The 23,501-nt window shown below is 38.6% G+C and overlaps 1 protein-coding gene across 1 annotated transcript in view; it reads left to right on the forward strand.

The window, feature by feature from the left end:
- APCDD1L (APC down-regulated 1 like) overlaps nucleotides 1-18,099 on the forward strand; it is an 84,797-nt gene extending 66,698 nt beyond the window's left edge. Inside the window, exon 4 of the mRNA XM_026697443.2 lies at nucleotides 15,409-18,099. Within this exon, the coding sequence (XP_026553228.2) occupies nucleotides 15,409-16,173 (765 nt within the window). The 3' untranslated portion in view covers nucleotides 16,174-18,099. The remainder of the gene's footprint in view (nucleotides 1-15,408) is intronic.
- Nucleotides 18,100-23,501: the final 5,402 nt, after the last annotated feature.

Consider the following 23,501-nt stretch of genomic DNA (forward strand, 5'->3'; position numbering starts at 1 on the left):
AATAACATCAACAAACCACCCTCCTAGACACATGTTCAGACTGGCATTAAAGTAGAGGTATCCTGGGCCAAAACAATGGAGGCATGAGTTAAACCAGATGGTAAACAGGAATACTTTGTAAAATTAATTTAAAACAGTCTGAGATGTGGTGAAATGCAAGGACTTCATTGCACTCCTTTAGATAATCAGCTAACAGTTTCGACATTTCATACTTTCCATCCACAATATTGACCGAAGAGGGTTAAATGTTATCTATTTAAATCCAAAGAGCTTTGTTTAAGTGAAAGTGAGACATTTTTGACTTTAAGCAAGGCTCTGCAAGTTCCATTGTTTTGAAGTGATAGGTATCCCTAACCTTAGGATAGCAAAACTCCAGTTAAAGCTTGGAAATACTCTAAACCAGTGTTTCTTATTTTGCTCTTTGAACCCAAAGAGCTTTTGTATGTGTGGGTGACATTTATCAATGTTTACCAGCTTAAAAATTAAAATGGACTAATTCTTAGAATATTTATTATTGATTCTTGTAAAAAAATATAAAAATTAAACATTAGACATTAACATAAATAAAACATTTTTCATGGAAAAAGCCTTGTAATTTTTCAACAAAGAAAAAAATAATATGTGTATATGGTTTTAAATATTTGCAAATATCTTCGATACCTGGCAAATAATTTATATTTTGTGGATCCCCAGAAGGTCCTTGAAACCATTCCTTCTGAAGCTGCATGCATAGGCAACTCAAGGAGAGAACTTGAGGCAGGTTCTGGACATGGCCAAAAGCACAACTGTTGAAAAAAAGGAGGCAGATCTGTTCTAAAAGAAAGGATCTATGATATATATATCATATTCTGTGCTCTTTTGTTCTAAGTAGAGTTTCCTTTTTCCTGTTACAGATATATAGTTGAGCAGTAAAGCACATGGTGACTGTACTGTCTGGTTGCTCTGTGTAGTGCTTTATATAAACAGAATTTCTAACAGGTTCATACTTCTTGTGCAAAAGATCTTGGCTTCTCTTCTAGGCACCTGTAGTTTTCAGTAGCATTAGACAGCACCCCTGGGAAAAACATAATTTTAGGGAACCTCGCATATTCTTAGATGGTGTAAGACTTTTGAGGAGAACCTTGAAAAGACCTGAACAAAACAAATACTGGTAGTCCTCAACTTACAATGGTTCATTTAGTGACTGAAGTCACAACAGCACTGAAAAAAGTGACTTACGATGATTTTTCACACTTACGGCCATTGCAGTATCCTCATGGTCACAGGATCAACATTGGGATGCTAGACAGCTGGCATGTATTTTAAGATGGTTGCAGTGTCCTGGGGTCATGTGACACCCCCCCCCCCATTGTGACCTTCTGACATGCAAAGTCAAAGGGGAAGCCAGATTGACTCAACAGCCATGTTTCTAACTTAACCACTGCAATGATTCCCTTAACAATTTTGGCAATAAAGGTCAGAATATTGGGCAAAACTCACTTAATAACTGTCTCACTTGGCAACAGAAATGTTGGGCTTAGTTGTGGTCATAAGTCAAAGACTACCTGTATTCTAAGCATACAAATGCCTGGGTTGGATACTCCCTGGTTGCTAAGCTATCTTGTATTTGATGTAGAAGTATTTTAGAATGTTGGGTGCACTTGCTATTTAGCGTTAGGATTATTTATTTGTTTTTATTTATATCCCGCATTTATTATTTTTATAAACTCAAGATGGTGAACATATCCAATAACTTTCTCCTATCTCCTATTTCTATATCTTGGAGTACTCATATTGAATGACCTACATGCCAGAGCTCACTGCAACAATATTGCCAAAAAGGCTTTAAGAGTTGTAAATCTAATCTTACAAAGCTTCTCCTCTGGTAATACTGATTTGCAAACTGCAGCATACAAAACCTTTGCTAGACCAGTACTTGAATACAGCTCACTGTCTGGAATCCGCACTGTATATCAGATTTTAACACAATTGAGCGAGTCCAGAAATATTTTACAAGATGAGTACTGCACTCCTCTGTTCGCAACAGAATACCCTACACCACCAGACTTGAAATTCTAGGCTTAGACAACCTTGAACTACGCTGGCTAAGATAGGACTTAAGCATAGTACATAAAATTATCTGTTACAATGTCTTACCAGTTAATGATTATTTCAGCTTAAACCACAGCACAAGAGCACTCAACAGATACAAACTTAATGTGAACCACTCCAAACTTGATTGCAGGAAGTATGATTTCAGCAACAGAGTAGTCAATGTCTGGAATTCACTACCTGACTCTGTTGTCACATGCTCAAACCCCCACTAGCCTCAAACTATCCTCTATTGACTTCATCCCATTCCTAAGAATGTAAGGGACATGCATAAGCGCACAATCGTGCCTAACGTTCCTGTCCTATTGTCCCCAATTATTCATACCTATTTCCTGTATTTATACTTATGTTTATTCTTATATCTTTTATATTGTAAGCGATTGACAAATAAAGTAAATAAGATAAAATAAATATATATATATTTCCCCCCACAACAGGAATTCTATGAAGGAAGTTGGGCTGAGGGAGAATGACTGGCCCAAAACCACCCAGCTGGCTTAGTGTTTTAATATGAAGCGTGAATCTGTTATGGTCTTCTCAGTAGCTGGTTATTTCTACTGAGATATTCATAAGAGTCTAATGCTCCCATTCTGTTTTCCTCAAACTTTGTTGAAATGGGGTATTCCTACAACCTGGAGGAAAATCAGTTGTCTTCACCATACTAGTTGTTAGCAGAAACTTATCCAGGACTGTTATTCCATCCATCCATCCACCTACCCATCTATCCTTCTCCACACTAACACAGATAGACAAACAGCCCCAGCCCCAAATTGCTTCTATACAAAATAGCTCTTTGTTTTTTCCCCAAATCTGTGCCTGGTTTAACAAAAAAAAACCTCTCCTATTTTTGGAAAATTATCTTATTAAAGAATTTCCTGGTTTAAAAGAGAACATACATATTTCAATAACTACTGGGCTATTTAGCTATTACAGACTGTGTAGCATCAGTGCTCCTTGGAATGACAGTTGCAATAACGTGGTTAAAAATGTTTCAATTACAGCAGACTTCAGTCAACATATCAAATTGCCCTGGTGCTGAGCTAAGTACAGTGTTATTTAAATCTCCTTCCCATACAAACAAGGCTGGCGTCTCTCAAAATCAACCATATAGAACAGCTCATAGCTTATAAAAACAGGTATCATTCACCCTAAATCTTTTGGTGCCTACTATGATAGTTAGAAGAGGAGTTAACTTCTAATACTGACCAGAAAATGATTTGAGGGACTACACAACATAGTTATCTATAATTCCCCAGACCATCAAGGTTAGAAAAACACCCTTCCTTGTTGTGAATTAAAACAAACAAATACATTTTTATAAGATGATTTCTAAATCAGTCTTCCCAGCTGGTGCTTTGTAGATGTGTTTCACTACAACTATCATTTATTTGGCCTGATTTGGAAATAGTAGAGTTGTAATTCAGCACCCAAAAGGAAACATTTCAATATGCAGGCATCATATTACTTTGTCCATTAAGATGATAGTCTTGAAGTGGTTGATATTCAGATGTTCTAATTTCTACTGTATTAAGACCAATGTCGATGACTTCCGGTTGGGCACTGTGTCGGTGTGGAGCTGAAGAGGGGATCGCCGCTCTGAAAGATTCCAATTTTTGCTAGTTGGTGGCTTTTTGGAGCATGTCAGACCCCAGAGGGGTAGGCAAAAGAAAGGGAAAGACACGGAGGTCTTGGGGAGGTGCCGCGATCCCGGAGAATGGAAGAAGAACCCCCTGAAAACCAACAGCAGAAGAGGGAGATTGTGACAACCGTGACGATCGGAACCAAAGACTCAGCAGCTCAGCCGATTAAAAAAAGCGAAAAGAGGGAAACAGCAGGCTGAGCACTGGAAAGGCATATTTAAAGAAGATTTTCAGAATATTGGTGTATATTGTAAAGGAAGCTCTGAATTGGGTGGTGTGGTGAAGCGGCGGAGTTATTGACAGGAGCGATGACTGAAACAATGTCAGAGATTTATGCTGACTAATGGAATTGTGAAACCTGAGGTGACGAAGGGTGAGATAATAACATTTGCTTTGCGAGTGGAGGAGTGAACGATAGAACCTTATTGTCCGTTTATCTGAGAAGTGGGGAAAGAAAGAAAAAGAAGTGAAAGTGATTAAGTGGTATAGGAAAACGAAAGGACAATTAAGAGTGTAAAACTTGGAAATGAACTTTTGACGCATTGAAAGATCTGAAGAAAGGACTGCGGAAAAGAAACTTTAATTTGATAAATATTAATAGACAATCCTGACAACAAAATAAGAAAGATTTATTTAAGGTTCATAAGTGAAACTGTGACTGTGTGGGAATAAAAGAACAAAAGAGTAACAAGAAAATACACAAACGGAGAAAGTGACTGTGCAACTTGGAACGAGGACATTTTGAATCAAGAGTTGTTGTAAGACAATTAACAAAAAAAAATCTCTGGATCTGATTTAATAGATATTGGTAAGATACAAACCTATTTAAGTGACATTAGTAGAAAACTAATTTGATAGAGGTAAATATATTAGAAATTTGTATACAGAATATTGCTTAATACTGATTGAACTTTTTGGATTAATTGAATAATTGTTGGAAAGTGATTCTATAAGCATATGAATTAGATGGTCAGCGAATAATTATATAGTATTATTATTTTCATCTTATTGTTCTACTGATAAATTATACCAATTTTTGTTTAAAAGTGCTATATAAGAAATCTAAGGGGAAAAAAAGAAATTAGACTTACTTACTTCGATTAAATATATATCCTTAAGAAAATAGATAAATTCATATATTAAAATATATTAATGAGCTGGGTGCTTTAACTACAGTATTTACATTAATTACGTGATTATATAGGTTTGGTGTTTTCTGGTTAAGCATACTGGTATCTGTTATGACTCCCCTTCGAAATTCAACAAACAAAATGGAAAGCAGTCGCTTCACAACTAAATCAAATGTGAAAAAGTCTTAATAAATAACGGCTGACAGAAACCACAGCATAAGTCTTACTCTGTCCGGCAAACCAGTCCTGGCAATAAATTCTCAACCACAGAGCTCTTTGCTGTAACGTCCCCACTCAAATAGACATTTTGTTTCTGGCAAAAGGCACCAGCTCAGCTGTGTCCTTTTATACCCATTAAGGCAACGTGCTAATTAACTGGCTTGCCCTTCAGATTAACGTTTCCTGGTTCTGACGTCAATCCACGATTTAACAGTCATCAGATTCAAAACTCCTAACAGGTCCCGATCCTTCCAATCACAACACTATCCCCCACCGCAGGGCCCTTCCCCCGAGTCTGATGATTAACTTGACGATGTTTCGTTGACAACCCCACTCTGTCTCCCACAGCCAATGGAGGCGTCGCTCGTTCCAATTGTCTCAGGTGGTCTACACATTGGAGACTTGGAAAAGAAATACCGTTCTGCGACCAAGCCACCAACGGATTGTGCAACCGCAACCAGGACATTCCGAGCACCAAAGGGAGATGAAGGTTCGAGGTGATATAAAACTTATCGCCTCCTCATGATCCCCAATGATCATACGCACTGGCTGGGTGGCGAAACGAATGGGTCCAGACTTGAGCTCACGCCCATCCACGGTTTCCACCTTAATGGGTGGATGTACAGCAACCAATGGGATCCCATAGTGCTTAGCAAAAGCTTGGTCCATAAAGCTGGTTGTAGCTCCTGAGTCCACCAACGCAACAGCAGGAATTCCCTCCTTCTGTGACTGTAGAAAAATTCGAGTGTCCAAAAGTAAATGCCGAGGAGGGCCAGGATTTACTTCAGCAATTTGAGGTGGGGATGTGAAATGTGTCCGACCTAGGGTTTCCTTGAGATCAGGTCTACCCTGTTTTCCTGACGAGACAAGAGTGGTTTCAGGTACGGATCTGCGGATCCCTCTCCGTTTTCAGGAATTAACAAAATGTCCCAGACCCCCGCAATAAAGGCACAAGCCTTCCTGGAACCTTCTCGATCGTTCTCGTGCCGTTAAGTGAGGGCGGAGTGCGCCTAACTCCATCGGCTCCTCAACATTAACCGTGGGTTGGAAAACTCTCGGTGGCGTGGGATGTGCACGAGAAAACGAAGATGATTCCATACCGAGCGCTTACGTCCACGTTGCTGTAAATGAGCTTCAATTCGTAAGCACTGAACTATCAATGCATCCAAAGTTAAAGCCCTCTCTGCATGGACCAGCTCATCTTTGATGGCATCAGACAAACCTTCCTGGAATGCAGCCATATGAGCCGGTTCATTCCAATTGGAGTCCAAACACAGCAAACGAAATTCTGCAACGTAATCTTGAGGGAACGTTTCCCTGATTTATATCCCACAAACGCCTGTCCACAGTTTGTATCTTAATTGGGTTCTCAAACATCACTTTCATTTGCTGAAGAAAACCCTGAAATCATTCAACAACGGGCTATCTTGAACTAACAAAGGAGTAGCCCAATTAGCAGCCTGCCCAGATAAGAGGCTAAGAATGAATCCTGTCTTGGCCCGATCATTTGGAAAGTTTTCAGGCCTCAAGGACATAAATAATTGACACTGCCCCAGAAATGCCGGAAACATGTCCATTTGCCCAGAAAATTTCTCCGGCATGGATACTGGGCTTTTCCTCACAGGAGGGGCAGGGGGAACAGCAGCAGGGCTTGGTAAGCTGGAAACATAATTCAGCAATTGTGTTACCTGATTCTGAAGCGTCACATTGCTTTGCAGGAGCTGATTTATTTGCTGTTGCTGCACATCTACCAAACGCTGCAGTTGATTTAAATCCATCTTGCCTGAAAGATGGTTTGTTTAGGCCAGGAACAATAATGTTATGACTCCCCTTCGAAATTCAACAAACAAAACGGAAAGCAGTCGCTTCACAACTAAATCAAACGTGAAAAAGTCTTAATAAATAACGGCTGACAGAAACCACAGCATAAGTCTTACTCTGTCCGGCAAACCAGTCCTGGCAATAAATTCTCAACCACAGAGCTCTTTGCTGTAACGTCCCCACTCAAATAGACATTTTGTTTCTGGCAAAAGGCACCAGCTCAGCTGTGTCCTTTTATACCCATTAAGGCAACGTGCTAATTAACTGGCTTGCCCTTCAGATTAACGTTTCCTGGTTCTGACGTCAATCCACGATTTAACAGTCATCAGATTCAAAACTCCTAACAGGTCCCGATCCTTCCAATCACAACATGTATCTATTTACTTGTATTTATAGTGGATTAACTAAATATATATTGGATTAATATTTAACTCTCTAAACCTTAGACTATTTGACCAGTTAAGAAATAGAAATAAGATCTGTCTGGGATTATCTATAATAGAAAACTCTTATTTAACAATATATGTATAAATACGTATACTGTATTTAAAAGAGAAGACAATATAACTCTACTAGGACAGTTGATGGTGAATTGGAGAGAGCTTCTACAAATAGTTAAAATGGCAACAATAACTACAAATGTAAAATCAGGGAAGAAATCTACAACAATGTCATCTTCACCTCTGGGACAGAGATTGATTGATGCAATGTTACTGGCGGAAAAGACAAGTTCTGCCCAAAGTTTGCAGGCAGTACAGTCAGCACTTGCCATGATGCAGGAAATGATGGTAAAAACCCATGAACTGATAGCGAGGAATCACGAAGACATGATATTAGAAATGAGAACGGAAATTGGAGGAGTGAAGAATGAGATACAAAATTTGAATAGCAAAATCGGAAAGATGCAGGAGACAATGACAAAAAATGAACAAAAATTAAGCACAGTAGAGGCAAGAACTGAGGTGATGGAAAAGAGATGAGAGGAATCAGAACAAAATTGGAAAGTCTTATATTGTGAACTTTGGGATTCCGTGGTGCATATAGAATTAGAAAAAGCATCATTTTATTTGAGATTTCAGAATGTTGTTGAAGATAAAAAGGAAGATTTACATGAAATAATGGTGAATTTGAAAGCAACAGCCCTATAGAAGGACAAACAGGAAATTGAGAATGACATCGATGTGGTATACAGAGTATATACCCATTATTCCCGGACACAGACTACCCCGAGAAATCCACATCAGATTCGCGAGAAAGACGATACCAGACATGTTATACAGCAAGACCAGAGACGAGCCACTGATATATAAAGATCATGCAGTTGTAACATTGAAGCAAATAACTAGGAGAGTTAGGGAGCAAAGAAGGGGCTACCAGTTTTTGTTATCTCAGTTAATTAAGAATGGTATATTGTTCAGTTGGCTCACCCCAGAAGGGCTCCTAATAGCATGGTAGGATAAAAAATATAAAATTGATACAATAGAGAAAGCGCATCAATTTCACGAACAATATCTGGGACCTGAAGAAGAACGTGAAAGTGGAGAAGATTTAAATACAAGAAGTCAGGAAGAACAACTCTCCGAAGAGAAAGAACTTGCACCACAGTTAGAATCTCAGAAACTTAGAGAAGATGAGGACAACAGACCAAGTACAAGAGAACCCAGAACAAGGAAAGAAACAAAAAATGCTCTACACAGAAAGTAACACAAACAGAGAAATCACCTTATTTTCAGTTAATATCAATGGTTTAAACTCAACATTAAAAAGGAAACAGTCATTTGAAAAACTTAAAGAACAAAATGCAGACATAACTTGTATACAAGAAGTACACATCATAGATAAACAGGCAGACCTCCTAATGAATAATAATTTGGGAAAAATGTATTGGGCTCTTTCAAATAAAAAAAAATGGGTATCGTATATATAAAAGATTGGCTGCAACACAAACAAGTATATAAGGATGATGATGGGAGAATGCTATTTATAGGAATAATATTAAACCAGAAAAAGACTTTGCTAGTTACAGTATATGCCCCGAATGTAAATCAAAAAGAATTTTATAATAAACTCCATCACAAGATAGTAGAAACTGAATATACAAATATGTTGTGACTCCGGGATTGGAATCTGCTCCGTTGGCAGATGTGAGTTCAAATGAAGAGGATCTGGCAGTGGAATTTGAACCTGCATTGCTGAGTGACTTGGATGTTAGCCAGGATGAGGAAATGGATTTAACTAGGAGAGACGAACCTGATTTAGTAGAGTTGTCAGGGCCTTCGACCTCCTCCAGTTCTTTCCCTTTGACTGAGCAGCAGCCGGGAATAGCTAACCAGGAAAACAGGCGAGAGTTTTCCAGCGAAGAAGAGAACTTTGAGAGATCCTCACTTGATGTGAGAAATAGATGGAGATTGAGACGTCAGTCTCAATTGGGAAGGAGGCGTCGAACCAGTGACAAATTAAGGAGATTAACACGCCCCATAGAGGATAAAAGGAAACGGCTTGGCTGGTGAAATTCGCCAGAAGCAAAGTGATTTATGGGAGTGAAAACACAAAGAGAACTCTTTGAGGCATTGGGAATTTATAACCACGTCAGGACTGCCAGACAGAGTTTGGATTTACTGCTGAGGACTGAAAATACCTCAGCAGTTCTCTTGTGGGGATTTGTTTTTTGGTTTGTGATATTTCTGGAACTGCTATATTTCGTTTTGCTCACCTGCAATTAAAGGGGAGACATAACACAAATATATGTATTGTAGGAGATTTAAATGCTGTTTCAGACAAGGACAAAGACTATAAAAGTTCCTAAATAGATAGATAGATAGATAGACAGATAGATAGATAGATAGATAGAGACTATTCCCATCTTCTTTTAATAACATGGTGAAGGAATTAAATTTGAAGGATGTGTGGAGAGAACTATATCCAACTAAAAAGCAATATACTTTCTTTTCCAATCCCCATCACTCTTGGTCTAGAATAGATTAGATTTGGATGGACCCAGGCTTAATGGAAAACATTGAAAATATAGCGATTTTGCCAAATGTATGGGCTGATCCTAACCCTATTCAAATTAAGTGGAAAGGGAAGAGAATGATTGGAAGATGGACGTTTAATAATTGTATATTAAAAGATAAATATATTGAAATGGTGAGAAAAGAATTGAAAATATTTCTTGAAATAAATAAGAGAGAGCATACGTCCCTCCAAAATTTCTGGGATACAACACAAGCTTACGTGAGAGGTTTAACTATTGGCTATAGTATTAAAAAGAATAAAGAAAAAAGGCAATAACAAAATGTGTGGAGAGAGAAACTTAAAGATTTAGAAGTTAGTAGACAAATTGATCCGAATAATCAAAACACTAGTAAAGAAATAGATTTGGTAAAACGTAAGATAAATTTAAGTATGCAGGAAGACCTGGCCCGAAAAGTTAAATTAGTAAAACAAAATTATTTTGAAAATGCAAATAAGCCAGGGAGATGGTTAGCCCATAAAATAAAAAAGAACAAGGAAAAAGAACGATTGTAGCTCTCCAAGACCAAGAAGGGAAAGTATGTACTCAGGCTAAGGAAAAGAAAGATATTGCCAAGGACTTTTTTTTACAAATTTATACAATCAAGAAGAAGTACCAGAAGAACTTATTAATCAATATTTGAAGGAAAAAATTTTACCGGAAATTATGGATGAAGAGAAATGTATTTTAAATAATAAAATATCCACAGAAGAAATTAGAAAGGCAATTGGAGCCCAAAAACTAAATAAAACTCCGGGCCTGGATGGAATTCTGTCTGAATTCTATAAAAGGAGTTTCAAGAGTTATTGGAGGAATTAATGACAGATCTATATAATGAAGCCTTGGATAGTGCAAATATACCAAAGTCATGGACCGAAGCATATATAACCCTTATTCACAAAGAGCAATCAGACCCACAAAAAATTCAAAATTATAGGCCAATATCACTTTTAAACGTAGATTACAAGATTTTGGCCACAATATTGGTGGAAAGATTAAAGAAAATGTTAAGTAGGATTATTCATACTGGCCAGAATGGGTTTCTGCCATATAGACAAATGAAGACAAATACAAGAATAATTGTGGATGTTTTAAAATTCTATGAAGTACACAGTTAAAACAATGGCACTGATGTTTTTAGACACTCAGAAGGCATTTGACAATTTGAATTGGAATTTTCTTATTAAACAACTGACAGGCATGAAATTTGGCAAAAAATTTTTAGGATTCATTAAAACAATATACTGTATAATACCCAAACTACAAAAATATTAATAAATGGGGAAAACACAGATAATATAAGGATGAATAAGGGTGTAAGACAAGGATGTCCCTTGGCTCCCCTACTTTATATTTTAGCAGAAGAGACACTACTGGTACAAATCCGACAAAATCAAGAAATCAGCGGGTTAAAAGTTAAAAAAGAGGAGTACAAACTTCAAGCATTTGCTGACGATATGGCCTTTATAGTGGAAGATCCCTGGAAATGACACCTATTTTGATGAAAGAAATAGAACAATATGGAAAGGTGGCAGGGTTAAAAATTAATAAATAAAAAACAAAAGTGATAACAGAAAACTGTACAAATGAAAAAAAGGAAGAACTAACAAAGAGGTTAGGGATACAGGTGGTAAATAAAGTAAAATATCTGGGGATATGGCTGACAGCTAGGTGCTCATCAATTAAAAAAGATAATTATGATAAATTAACAATTCAAATATTTAAAGACTTAGATAATTGGGCTAAATTACAAATATCTCTATTCGGCCATATTGCAATAGTAAAAATGAATATTTTGCCAAAATTGTTGTTCTTATTTCAGACGGTGCCAATCAAGTTGGAAAAAAGCTTTTTTCAAGAACTAAATAAACATATATCCAAATTTATATGGCAAGGGAAAAACCCAGAATAAAACATAAATTATTGCAGGATGATAGAAAGAAAGGAGGCTTTGGTCTTCCAGATTTTGAAACATACTACTATGCTGCAATAGCAACCTGGCTTAAAGACTGGGTTAATTTGATAAATAAAAGGATCTTAACATTAGAGGGCTTTGATCTCCAACTTGGATGGCACGTATTTATGTGGGATGGAAAGAGTAAACACCACTTGTACTTTCAAAGGCATTATATAAGGAGTGTGTTGCTAAATATTTGGGAAAAGATTAAAAAAGTACATTATTGTAAGGTCCCGCTGTGGTTATCTACAATGGAGGTAGTTACACATCCAAATGTTTTAGATTTTGATAATATTGTAAGATATAAAGATCTATTACATCAAACCGGAGAGTTAAAGGGTAGGAATCAAATACAAATTCAAGGAAAAGAGATAGCATGGTGGCCCTATGCGCAGATACAATTGCATTACAAAAAAGATAAAGAACAATTTGGTTTTAACATGACCTACCAAGAATTAGATAAAATTCGGCATGGAGAGGAAAGGAAGTTGATTAGTAAAATATATAAATATCTCTTGGATTATAAATTAAAAGAAGAAACAGACAAGGAGTGTATGATAATTTGGGCTAAAAAACAACAAAGATAGTGAATACTACAAAGTTTGGAACTGTTGGTATGAATGGTTAAAGAAAAAGCAACGTTTGATAACTGAATAAATTATGAAATTTTGAAGGATGTGCATTTAATTATAAAGTATTCTGTGAAATTAAAACATTAAAAGAACGAGGAAGGTGTTGTAACAAGGTAGATCACGTCAATGTTATGGGGTAAAAAAAAGAAAAGAAAAATGTAACCAATGCTCAATACCTGCTGCAAAATGTATATATGTATATATATTTATGGTATTCAGCTTTGTTCGGGTATTTTCCCACGTCATTATAGTTGTGTTTTTAAAGTTGTAGCAACGTTTCGGCAGAATCTCATCTACCATCATCAGGCTTCTGTATAGTGTTCATTTGTGAGTCAGACTTTCCCAGCTTTTTCTATTTTAAATTTGGGGCTAGCCTACTGCTGTGCCAGAATGGTTTTTTCTTCATCCTGATTGGTTGGGAGTCTTGGTCTGTGTTTATTGGTCTTGGAGTTTGCTGTGTTCTGCTTGATTGGTGTTTCTAATATCTTCTGTCTGTTTTGTAGCTTTTTTTGTCTTGATTGGCTGGCAACATTGTGTTTCCTGTATTGGAGGCTTTTAGTGCTGCTTGGCGCCAAGTAAATGGATGGCTATTATTTATTAGGAAGCTAGGTTTCATCTGGGTGCCTGGTTGGGGTGTGTTTGAGCTGGAGGTATCAGGGGGAGTCTGTTTGTGCCCAGGTGTTTGCCTGGCTTGTGGTGTGGAGATTTTTTTTGTTTGTGAGTTCAGGCTTCCAAATAATTGACAGTCTGGTGGAATCATCTCTTCTCTTCATGCTTTCAGGTCTTTTTTCAATCTCTATAGCTTTTCTGATAATTCTGTAGCTGGGGTTTTCTATAGTAGCTAAGGTTTTGGTGCCATTGAACTCGATGCTATGACCTGTGGCTTTCATGTGTTGGACTAGTGAGGAAGTCTGTTCCAGCTTTTTTACTGCATTTTTGTGTTCATCTAGGCGGGTACTTTTTCTTCTATTGGTCTGTCCAATGTATGTGGCAGGGCATGATGCACAGGGGACTTTGTATATGCCTTGGTTTTCCAGGTCAATTTTATCTTTGGGGTTTCTAAGGATGGCTGCTGTTTTTCTGTCTGTTTTGAAGGCAGTCTTGATGTGATGCCTGTGTAGTATCTTACTAATTTTGTCTGCAGTACCTCTTATGTAAGGCAGGACAGCTGTTCCATAGGTCTGTTCATCTTCTAGATCTCCATTATGTCTCAGTGTGTTTTTGTGGATCAAGCCAGTGATTTTGCTTTTGTGGAAGCCGTTGGCTGTTAGTATTTTAGTCAGGGTGCATAGTTCAGTCTTTATGTATGTCTTGTCTGCCAGGCGTTCGGTTCTGGCAATTAGTGTTTTGGCCACGGAGTTTATCTGCTGGGTGGTGGTGGGCATTGAGGTAGCGGTTGGTGTGTGTTTTCTTCTGGTATATGGTGTGTCCTAGTGTGCCATCTGTTTTTTTGTAGATTAGTACATCTAGGAATGGTAGTTGTTTGTTTCCGTTTCCATGGTGAACTTGATTTTGGGGTGTGTGCTGTTTAGGTGTGTTAGAAAATTGTTTAGGTTTTCTTTTCCATGGGGCCAAATCACAAATGTGTCATCGATGTATCTTAACCATAGTTTGGGTTTGTGGGTGGCATTAGCTAGGGCTCTGGATTCGAATTCAGTTTCAGCTCTCCAAGTTGTAAGTTGTTTTATCTTGTCCCAAAGTAGAGGGTGGATTTTGTTGCTCAATTCCAGGTGTAGAATTAGAAGATCTTTGTTTAGCTGATTGAGTTGGAATCTCTTTCTGTGGAGCTCGTTCCTGAGTAGAGCCATTTCAGTTCTTTTCATGATATGTTTAGTAGCTGCTGTGCTGTGATGAAATATATATATATATATATTATATATATGTGTGTGTGTGTGTGTGTTTATATGTTTGTTTCTTTTTAAATGTTTTAAATATATGAAATTTAAATAAACTTTATTTCAAAAAAAGAAGACCAATGTCAATTTCTTATTTTTATTAGCTTAACAAATTTACAATATCAAAATTCAGCATATGTGTGTGTTACGAACTTCTTCCTACAAAGTTCAGGCAATTTAGTGTTTAGGCAATTTAGTGTTTTTGGCTTCAGAACAGTCAAGAAATGTTTTATTTTGAGGGTAGTCAGAATAAGTAGTGCTAACTATGAATACAAATTATCTGCTGGAATTAGGGAAGTGAAGAGTGTTTTGGCCTATCTGGGGAAGTTTCATTGCCTATAGTTCAAACCAAGCTCTGTTAATATTTCATACTTTAGTAGGGTATTTTGGCGTTCAACTGTGTTAAATGAAATCTCCCAACATTCCTCACCATTGGACCGTTGTGGAAAAGGCTGTTATGAATTACAGTTTAGCACAGGGGTGCCTGCAGGTCGGTGATGGGATTCATTTCTTTTTACTACCGGTGTCTTGGTGGGCGTGGTGTGGCTTGGTGGGCGTGGCTTGGTGGGTGTGGCTTGGTGGGCATGGCAGGGAAAGGATACTGTAAAATCTCCATTTCCTCCCCACTCCAGGGGAAGGTTACTGCAAAATCCCATTCCCTCTCTGCCCCACTAACCTGCTTTCCAGCTCCGTTCTCTTGTGCAGGGCAACCAAAGAAGGCCCAGCTGTTCAGCTGGGACTTGGGAGGCAAAGAATAGATGGGGCAGAGGCCAGTCAGAGGGGTATTTGCCGGTTCTCCAAACTACTCAAAATTTCCATATCTGTGCATCACAAACAAAACCCAAATAGCATTTCAATTGCATGTCACTAATTCATCAATTATAAAGCCCTCTGTTGCTTTAGATTTGTCTTTCAAACAGAAGCTCATCTTTGCTACTGAAATAGGTTCTCTCCATGACAGGATTACATTAACAATGCAATTAAAATGTTGCTTTCATTTCCTTCTGCAGCACCACATTCATCCTTGCCCTGCTTGTGGGGTGATATACAGAGCTGACGAACATAACCCGCCAGTATTACCAGCCAGACCTGAGCTTCCGATGCTGTTGAGCGGCCACTGGGTCAGCTCTCGCTGCGAAGTCCGCCCAGCAGTGCTTTTCCTTACCAGGTACTTTATCTTCCATGCCAACAACCGCAGCTGGGAAGGCTACTATCATCACTACTCTGACCCTCTCTGCAAGCAACCAACTTTCACTGTCTACGCCTTGGGTCATTACAGCGAGGGAGCCCCTTCCCGCATCGTGAGAGGAGGCACCGAGCTGGTCTTCAAGGTGACACATGCTCGGGTGACACCTATGGATCAGGTCACTGCGTCCATGCTGAACTCCTCTGAACTTGGGAGCTGTGGAGAGGCTGGATCTTGGCACATGGGGCAGGAGCTAGATGTGACCCACACCAATGGATGCGCAGCCCTAGGTATTAAACTCCCGCATGCCGAGTATGAACTCTTTCGCCTCGAACGAGATGGAAAAGGCCGGAGCCTGCTGTTTATTGGTGAGAGACCAACTGATGGCTCAAGTCCTAACACTCTCGATAAGCGGCCCACGTCTTACCAGTCTCCTCTTCTCCAGTGTGGTGGGCCCTCGGGAACATTGGCAAGATATAGCATGCCACACGACCCAAAAAGATTAAGTGCCCAAGCAAATCATGGAGCACTGAAGACTCCCTTATCTCTGCTGGTGTTTCTAGCTACATGGCTGGCCCACTGGGGTTAAAAGCTTGCTGTTGGAGCAGCAGAAAATGCAGATAACCTTAGCCTTCAGGCTTTGTGTAGTCCAACCAAAAAATAAGCACAGAGGCGTTTTTCCCACAGGTTGCAAACAATTATGTTTCCTTGCCTATGTTTTCCGTTGCCGTGCTCGCTTACATAGACCTGTAAATTGGTTTTCTTGATTTTTGAAGTGGAAAATCACTCACTTTTCATCAGGTGACACACACAACTACCTGTTTCTGAAGCAGTGTTTCTCAATCTCAGAAATTTTAAGATACAAGGACTTCAATTCCCACAATTCAATTCAGCTGGGTGGAGAACTCTGGGAGTTGAAGTCCGCACATCTTCAGGTCCCTAAGTTGAGAAACACTGTTTTTGAAGGGCCCAAAAAGATAGAAAAGGGTTTTTTTTTCCACCCTCCTTCAAAGACATCTCATTGTTTAAACTTCTGTTGTTCATTGAAGAAATATTTCACTAAATATTCACTAAATTTTCTTCTTGACGTTGCTTCATATTAATTTTACTGATACGCAACCAACACTTTTTACAATGCAAAAGGTTATCCTTGTTCAAATAATAAAGGATGAGAGAAATTGAATTTTAGGTGCTATAAGAACGAACCATGTGACATAATGCTCGCCTAAATTAAGAGCCTTAGTGAGAAGGTTGTTTGCCAGGGTGGATGGTCATTTTAGCAAGGGGAAAACACCTTTCTTGGTAGACCAAATACATAAGGATGATGATGTCCCATAATTGTTCTGTTGACCAATGGTTAAGCAGCTTTAAATTATCTTTGAAATAAAAAATGTATGGTTTTCAGTCCTCAGGGAGAATAAGCTAAAAATAAGAAAAAAGAAAGATTTGTCAGCAAGGTCACAATTTGTGGATGCCAACTTATTTAAAAAGTTTTGCATTGTGCTGAGCATGTTGCTTACGGTAAGGCTAAGCGTAGTGCTTATGGAAGGCGGATGAAACCCTCACCTCGGATTCTGTCAACCATGACGCGTGTGCATGGTATCTGCAGAGGTTGAAAAAATGCCAAGATGGTGGTCATGATCAAACCTGTCCATTTTCCTTGGGTGGTCAGCATTGCAGGCACATACAGGTAATCCTCGACTTACAACAGTTCACTTAGTGACCAAAGTTACAAGGAGACTGAAAAAAGTTGACTTGCAACCATTTTTCACACTTACGACTGTTGCAGCATCCCCATGGTCACGTGATCAAAATTCAGGTGCTTGGCAACTGACTCATAGTTATGCTGGTGGTAGAGTCCTGTGGTCACCTTTTGTACCCTTCTGATAAGCAAAGTCAGTGGGGAATCCTGATTCACTTAACAGCCATGTTACTAGCTTAGCAAACTTCAATGATTCGCTTAACAACAGTGGCAAGAAAGGTCGTAAAAATGGGGCAAGATTTGCTCAACAAATGTCTCACTTAGTAACAGAAAATTTGGGGCTGAATTGTGATCCTAAGATAAGGATTACCTGTACACAGAATCAGGGTTTGGGCTTCGTTGAGAACCACCAGGTCCTGCTCACATGTGTTACAAACAGCACTTTAAAAACAATTATTAGTGGGGCCAGCGGGACTTTCCTAAGCATTTGGGTTGTGTAAAGGATTTGGTCCCGTGTTCTTCAGCAGTAATAATTTTTAAGAAGGGATTTATTTTGGTAAACAAAAGAGAATGTTCAGGCAGCTTTGTCTCCAATTTACTCATATTAGTAGATTTCAGACATGACTGCAAGTGGCCATAATTCCCAGTCAATGTGGCATAAAATGAGAGGCACTGGCCCAGGGATGGGATTCAAATTTTTTAACAACTGGTTCTGTGGACGTGGCCAGGTGGGCGTGGCCATGTGACTTGGTGGGCATGGCTTCTTTTTTGTAGCAACACCCCCCCATTTTTCGACCTCCTGGGACTCAGGAAGCCTCCTGGGGGGCGTTTTTCCCAGAAGCTTCCTGGGGCCTGGGAAGGCAAAAACAGAACGCGTGGGGCGGGGGGAGAGTGCACAGCACCCTTCCACCCCCACATGTGCCCCTTTTTGCCTCCTGGGCCTCAGGGAAGCCTCCTGGGGGAAGCAGTAAGACAGCGAGGGGGATCCTGGCACAGCTGATCATTGGAACAGCTGATCGTCGGGAGGGGGGAAAATACCTTAAGGAGTGACTGGGCAGGGGAGAATGCAGTCAGTGATGTTGGGCATGTGCGATAAGGACTGACTGGGTGGAGAGGGGCAGGCGGAGAGGGGCGGGGCCAGCCAGGGGCAAAATTTGCCCGTTCTCCGAACTGCGCAGAATCATAACCGGTTCTACCGGTAGAATCCCATCCCTACACTGGACTCTCATACTTCGGTAAGGCTTCTTTGGTGTCTTCTAGTGATTTTCCTATCCATCCTAAAAAAAAAAATTGGCTCATTTTAGCTTTCTTGGTTATCAACATTGACTTAAGATGTATCTTCTGACAAAGCAGACAACAGTGGTTGTCACACTGCTCAAAATTTTCTTCCAACCTGTGGAAACCCAGTCTGAGTTAGCAGCTACTTCATTTTAAAAAATTATTTTCTTCTTGTTTTTTTGCAGTAAGAATAGGCAGGCGCCCCAAAGCTTAGGAAAGAACAAGTGATTCTATACAACCTAAACTCAGGATGATGCATATGGGATCATACAATAAAAAGCTGCTGTAATTTTATTTTTAGCTTTGTGTATTAATAAGCTTTGTTTTTGCAAACTGATATATTTTTTGATGAAAAGAAGAACTATGCAATGACTGCAAATGATATAGTGTACTAACAGGATTATGATTAATATGTAAAAATGTTAATGAGATTTTATAGAAATCAGAGCCAAATTCATTTACTGCAGACCAAATGTAATGCTTTTCTTAATGTCTAATTGTTACAATAAATTGTATTTCAGCAGATTTTTTTTAAAAAAAAACCCTCAAAGGAAAGTATTTAGATGTTCTGTACATAAAAACAACTGTTCATCTTCTTAAAAAATGAGTCTTTTGTTCCTGGAACTGCCTGTTCCTTCCTTTTACTGATCAACAACAGGACTAAGTATTAAATCTTTGCAATTTCTGATGCTTACTGTTTGAGACTCCTAATTTTGTATGGGCCATTACAAATTTCCTAATTTAAATCATAAGAAGAGTGGCTTCTCTGTAAAAAAAAGATAACATTCTGCCCAGGAAGCTTCTACTTTTGATCTATTAAAAGCAGTTCCAGATATCAAGTTCCAGATATAAGGGGGGAAAATAGGCAGTACTTAGCTTGAATGGTCTTATAATTCACAAGAAATGAACCTTTTAAATTCGGGCTACATTTAGCTCTTGAGGAAGATCCCAGGGTTTGCATTCCAATAAGCAGTTGGAAACAAAACAGTGTCATTCAGGAAAACGAATTATAGAATGCAGCTAAAACGTTAAACATGATTAATGTATGCCATTCTGTCTTTGTAAAAATAAATTTTAATACATTAAATTTTCCATTTGGTAGTAATTGGACGGGGCAGGGGGGGATAGTCTGAAGGCCACATGTAGCCTAGGGGAGGGTCTTCCAATTGCTGTCCCACTTTTTAATAAATCTCAGCATTTCACTAATTTAAAAAAAGTTGCTGTTTTTCTCTCTCTCCAAATAACGTATGCTTGAGGAACTATTATCTCCAAATGGTCTCCAGACTGTTTCAATAATTTAAGTACAATATAGGTGTGGCTTATTTGATATGGATACTAGAAGTTAAGATAGGGCTAGTTTAAATTACTTTGGATTTGGAATTAAAATTAGACCTTTGTCTTTGTGAACCTGTTGCACTGGCGCAGCCTCTTGGAGCAGGATGCCTTGCAGGGTCCCAAAGACTCATTTCTGGCGGAGTTTGCGGGAGAGAAAGACTTTGGCTGCTTTCCTTGCGTGCAGCCAAAAGCAGAAGAAGCAGAAAGAAGCAGCCTGGTGGCCAGGCAAGTTCTTTCCCCCTCCACCCTTCTCCCATCCCCTCACGACCTCATGTTGGTTCGCAATGCAAGCGACACAAGCCTGGATTAATTGCTTTGGGGGGGACATTTCTCTGCGGACCACCAAAATTTTCTCACGGAGCACCAGTGGACCAGCCCTGGCCCACTGGTTGGTGACTCCGGTTCTGGTCCAAACCCTTGCTCAGGCAGGAAACTCTATACTGTTTCAGAATGCCTGGCTCAAAGCCATCCAAGTTTTTCAGCTCAACTACCGAGGCAGTGAATCCTTAGGCTTAGAGGTGAATTCAGAAATTTTGTAATTACGCACCTCAGTTTACAAGGTAAATCAAGTTTTATTGGTAAATTCTGCACAAGTTATCAATAGCAAAAATACCACAGCTCTTCCCCCCACCTAGCTAACTTTAGTTGAACAATCCATGCTGAAAACATGTTCTCTTCCTTAAATACCTTACACATAATTCTAATTGTAAGAATGTGTCTACTGAAAAAGTCAACAGGCATTTACTCTGCCCTACCCACCACAATTAAGTTTTTAACATTGCAAGTGGGAGTGTGCAATGTGCAAGTAAGTTTTATAGTCACTTGGAAATATAAAGTTCTGATAGAAAACAAATTAGGAGAGTGAAACGTGGTTGTAAAAACATACCAAAATAACTTAAGCAAATGTCCTAATTGCACATTCTTGTTTTAAATGAATTCAGTAATCAAATTTTGGTATTCATCTGCCTACTCAAGTTCTTCAAAGATTTGAATGCTTAAGCAAGTTGACTATTTGCAACAACACAACCAGTTGTGATGGAAATGTGAAGGACGTTCATCTACCTTGCCACGTAACTCACAAATGGAGGCTTTCTTATGTAAGATTTGCTTGGCCTTGTTTTGTCACAAACATGACATAAATAGAAAAAAGTGTCATCTAATAAATTGGTGATTGGAAAAAAAAATGAGGCATTAAGATTGTGGATACAAAACTCTTGCCTATCCTGGGACAAAGTACTGTAATCTGCTTGGAGACAAGTATGAGCATGGCTTCCCTTTTTAAATATATTTATACACCATAGCCTGTTTGTTGTGATAGTTCAGGATGGTTGCCTGTCAACATTAGCCATAAACAGAGCGTGAATCATGAATGGCCTGATTTAGAACCATGATTGCACATACCTTTTCTGTAACCCTGCCCAAGATCTCGACATCATGAATGATTTGGTGCCTGAATCACTTGTCTGTAAAATTGAGAACACTGGAATCTCAAGTATCTTTGTTCTATCCAAAACCATAAATGATGTGAATGCATAGTACTTAGTGCTGGTTAAATACTTGCATAATTTACTGTGGGGTCCATGCTCATACAATTCTGAAAACCACATTCACTAATTATAATCCACATGGGACTTCTTCCTTTGGTGCAGAATGGGACTGGATTATTTTTATTTTAACTATGTTAAAATTCAAGTCCAAATCAAGTCCAAAATAGGGGCGGAAAATCATTTAAAATGATCATAAAACAAATATGCCAAGCTATTTCTACTTCATATTAAAGGCCACTGTTGCTATATTGATCACAAAAAGGCTACCTGTATATCAACATGGTTTTCCTTTAAAGCAGATCTTCCTAACCTTCCACAGCCTGGTGATGTGGGCTTCAACTCTCACGTTTCCCATACAGGGGAGCTATTGCTGAGAATTCTGGGAGTGAAATCGAAATCTTTGAATAATGCTCAGTGTGCTTTTAAGGATAACACACTTTAGAATGGATTTATTTTTCTTCTTGTTTGTTGCATGACCTCATTACTAGTGTGATGGGATAAAGCCATAGATATCTTAATGAAGAACATATGGGTTTGGCTTAATGTGCTGAGCCAGTCTATTATGGGTTTCTTCAGGAAAGTATGATTACGACACATGGTTTAGCTATGAATCTTATTGCCATTCGATATGATGATGGCTGCAAATACAGACAATTTGAAAAGGAGACTAGATACATTTTCAGAAGAAAATATGTCATGGAATCGATTTACTACCCCCTGAATCTTGTCAGAATTAGTTTGGTGTAGTGGTTAAGGTAGAACCCGGGAGATCAGATTCTAGTCCTGCCTTCGGCACAAAGCCAGCTGGGTGATCCTGGGACGGCTCTCTCAGTCCTACAAAGGAGGCAATGGCAAATTTCTGAAGATCTCGTGAAGAAAACTTTAAGGACTTATCCATCCAATCACCAAGTGTCACAACTGACTCAAAGGCAACCCCCTCCCCAAATCACAAATGGCCTGATTTAAGTACCAGTTGCTGGGGAGCAATAATGAAAGATGACCATTATGCTCTTAAGTTCTGCTTGAAAACTTACTAAAGGTGCCAGGTTGGACATTCTACAAACACAATGCAGGCTCTTTTTAAACTATTCATGATTTACTATAATGTGTGAGGACTCTGCATCTGCAATTTTTAAGTCGCCATTGAGTAGCTCCCATGCTACACTCCCAGGAGATGAAGATCCAAGAGTGCAGATTTCAAACATCAACCTTGTAATAAAAAAGTTGCAAATGTCCCTGTGAACAAATCAATGGCTAAGGAAATATTCTTTGAGACCTTCAGCCATTAATTCGTTCTATAGAAATGAGATGGAAGGAGTCCAGTCTTAAAAGATGAAACATACTTTAAATAAAATCTTTTAAGTTGTGACTACCTCAACAGAATATAATTTTTCGTATTTACTGGACACTACAGAGAATATTTTAAAAAAGAATTGGCTGCCAACTTCATTATGTTAGAAATTTAAAAAGGATGAAAGACATATCATTTGGCTTAATATCTGTAAATTTAGAGACCAATACAGGTATCAATATATTTTCAAGATATGTAAATATTTTTGGATTATATACCAAATATTTGGAATTAACAAACAGCTGTTTGTTTATTGATTAAATCTTTATGTGATAGGCTGATCAATATTATTCTATGGGGTTAAGGTTTAATGGCATGTTTAAAAATAAGCCAAATCACTTCCTTTTTTTCCTTTTCTCTTTATGCTTTTTTTCCCTATGCCCCTTTAAAAAAAAAAAGAAATAAAAGAAGCTGACTAAAAGTCTTCTTTGATCCTGCAGCACAAGTATTTTAACAATTTAGTGGCAGAATTCCAATTCAGAAACTGAATGCTATTCAGCGAGCCAAATAGCTTCTTGTATTGCCTGGGAGAATTCCAGAAAGCTCCTTGAATTTCATATTCCATTAAAGTACACTAACTATTCATGATAAATATCAGAAAACAAAATAAAATGAAGGAAATTGGGATCAAAACTAGATAGTTAATTTCAGCCTCTTTTTTTGCAAACTACAAACTGGAAGTAATCAGACAGGACCAAAATGTA

The sequence above is a fragment of the Pseudonaja textilis genome, chromosome 3 (genome assembly GCF_049901715.1).
Source record: "Pseudonaja textilis isolate UNSWEBS1 chromosome 3, rPseTex1.2, whole genome shotgun sequence".
Taxonomy (NCBI): domain Eukaryota; kingdom Metazoa; phylum Chordata; class Lepidosauria; order Squamata; family Elapidae; genus Pseudonaja; species Pseudonaja textilis.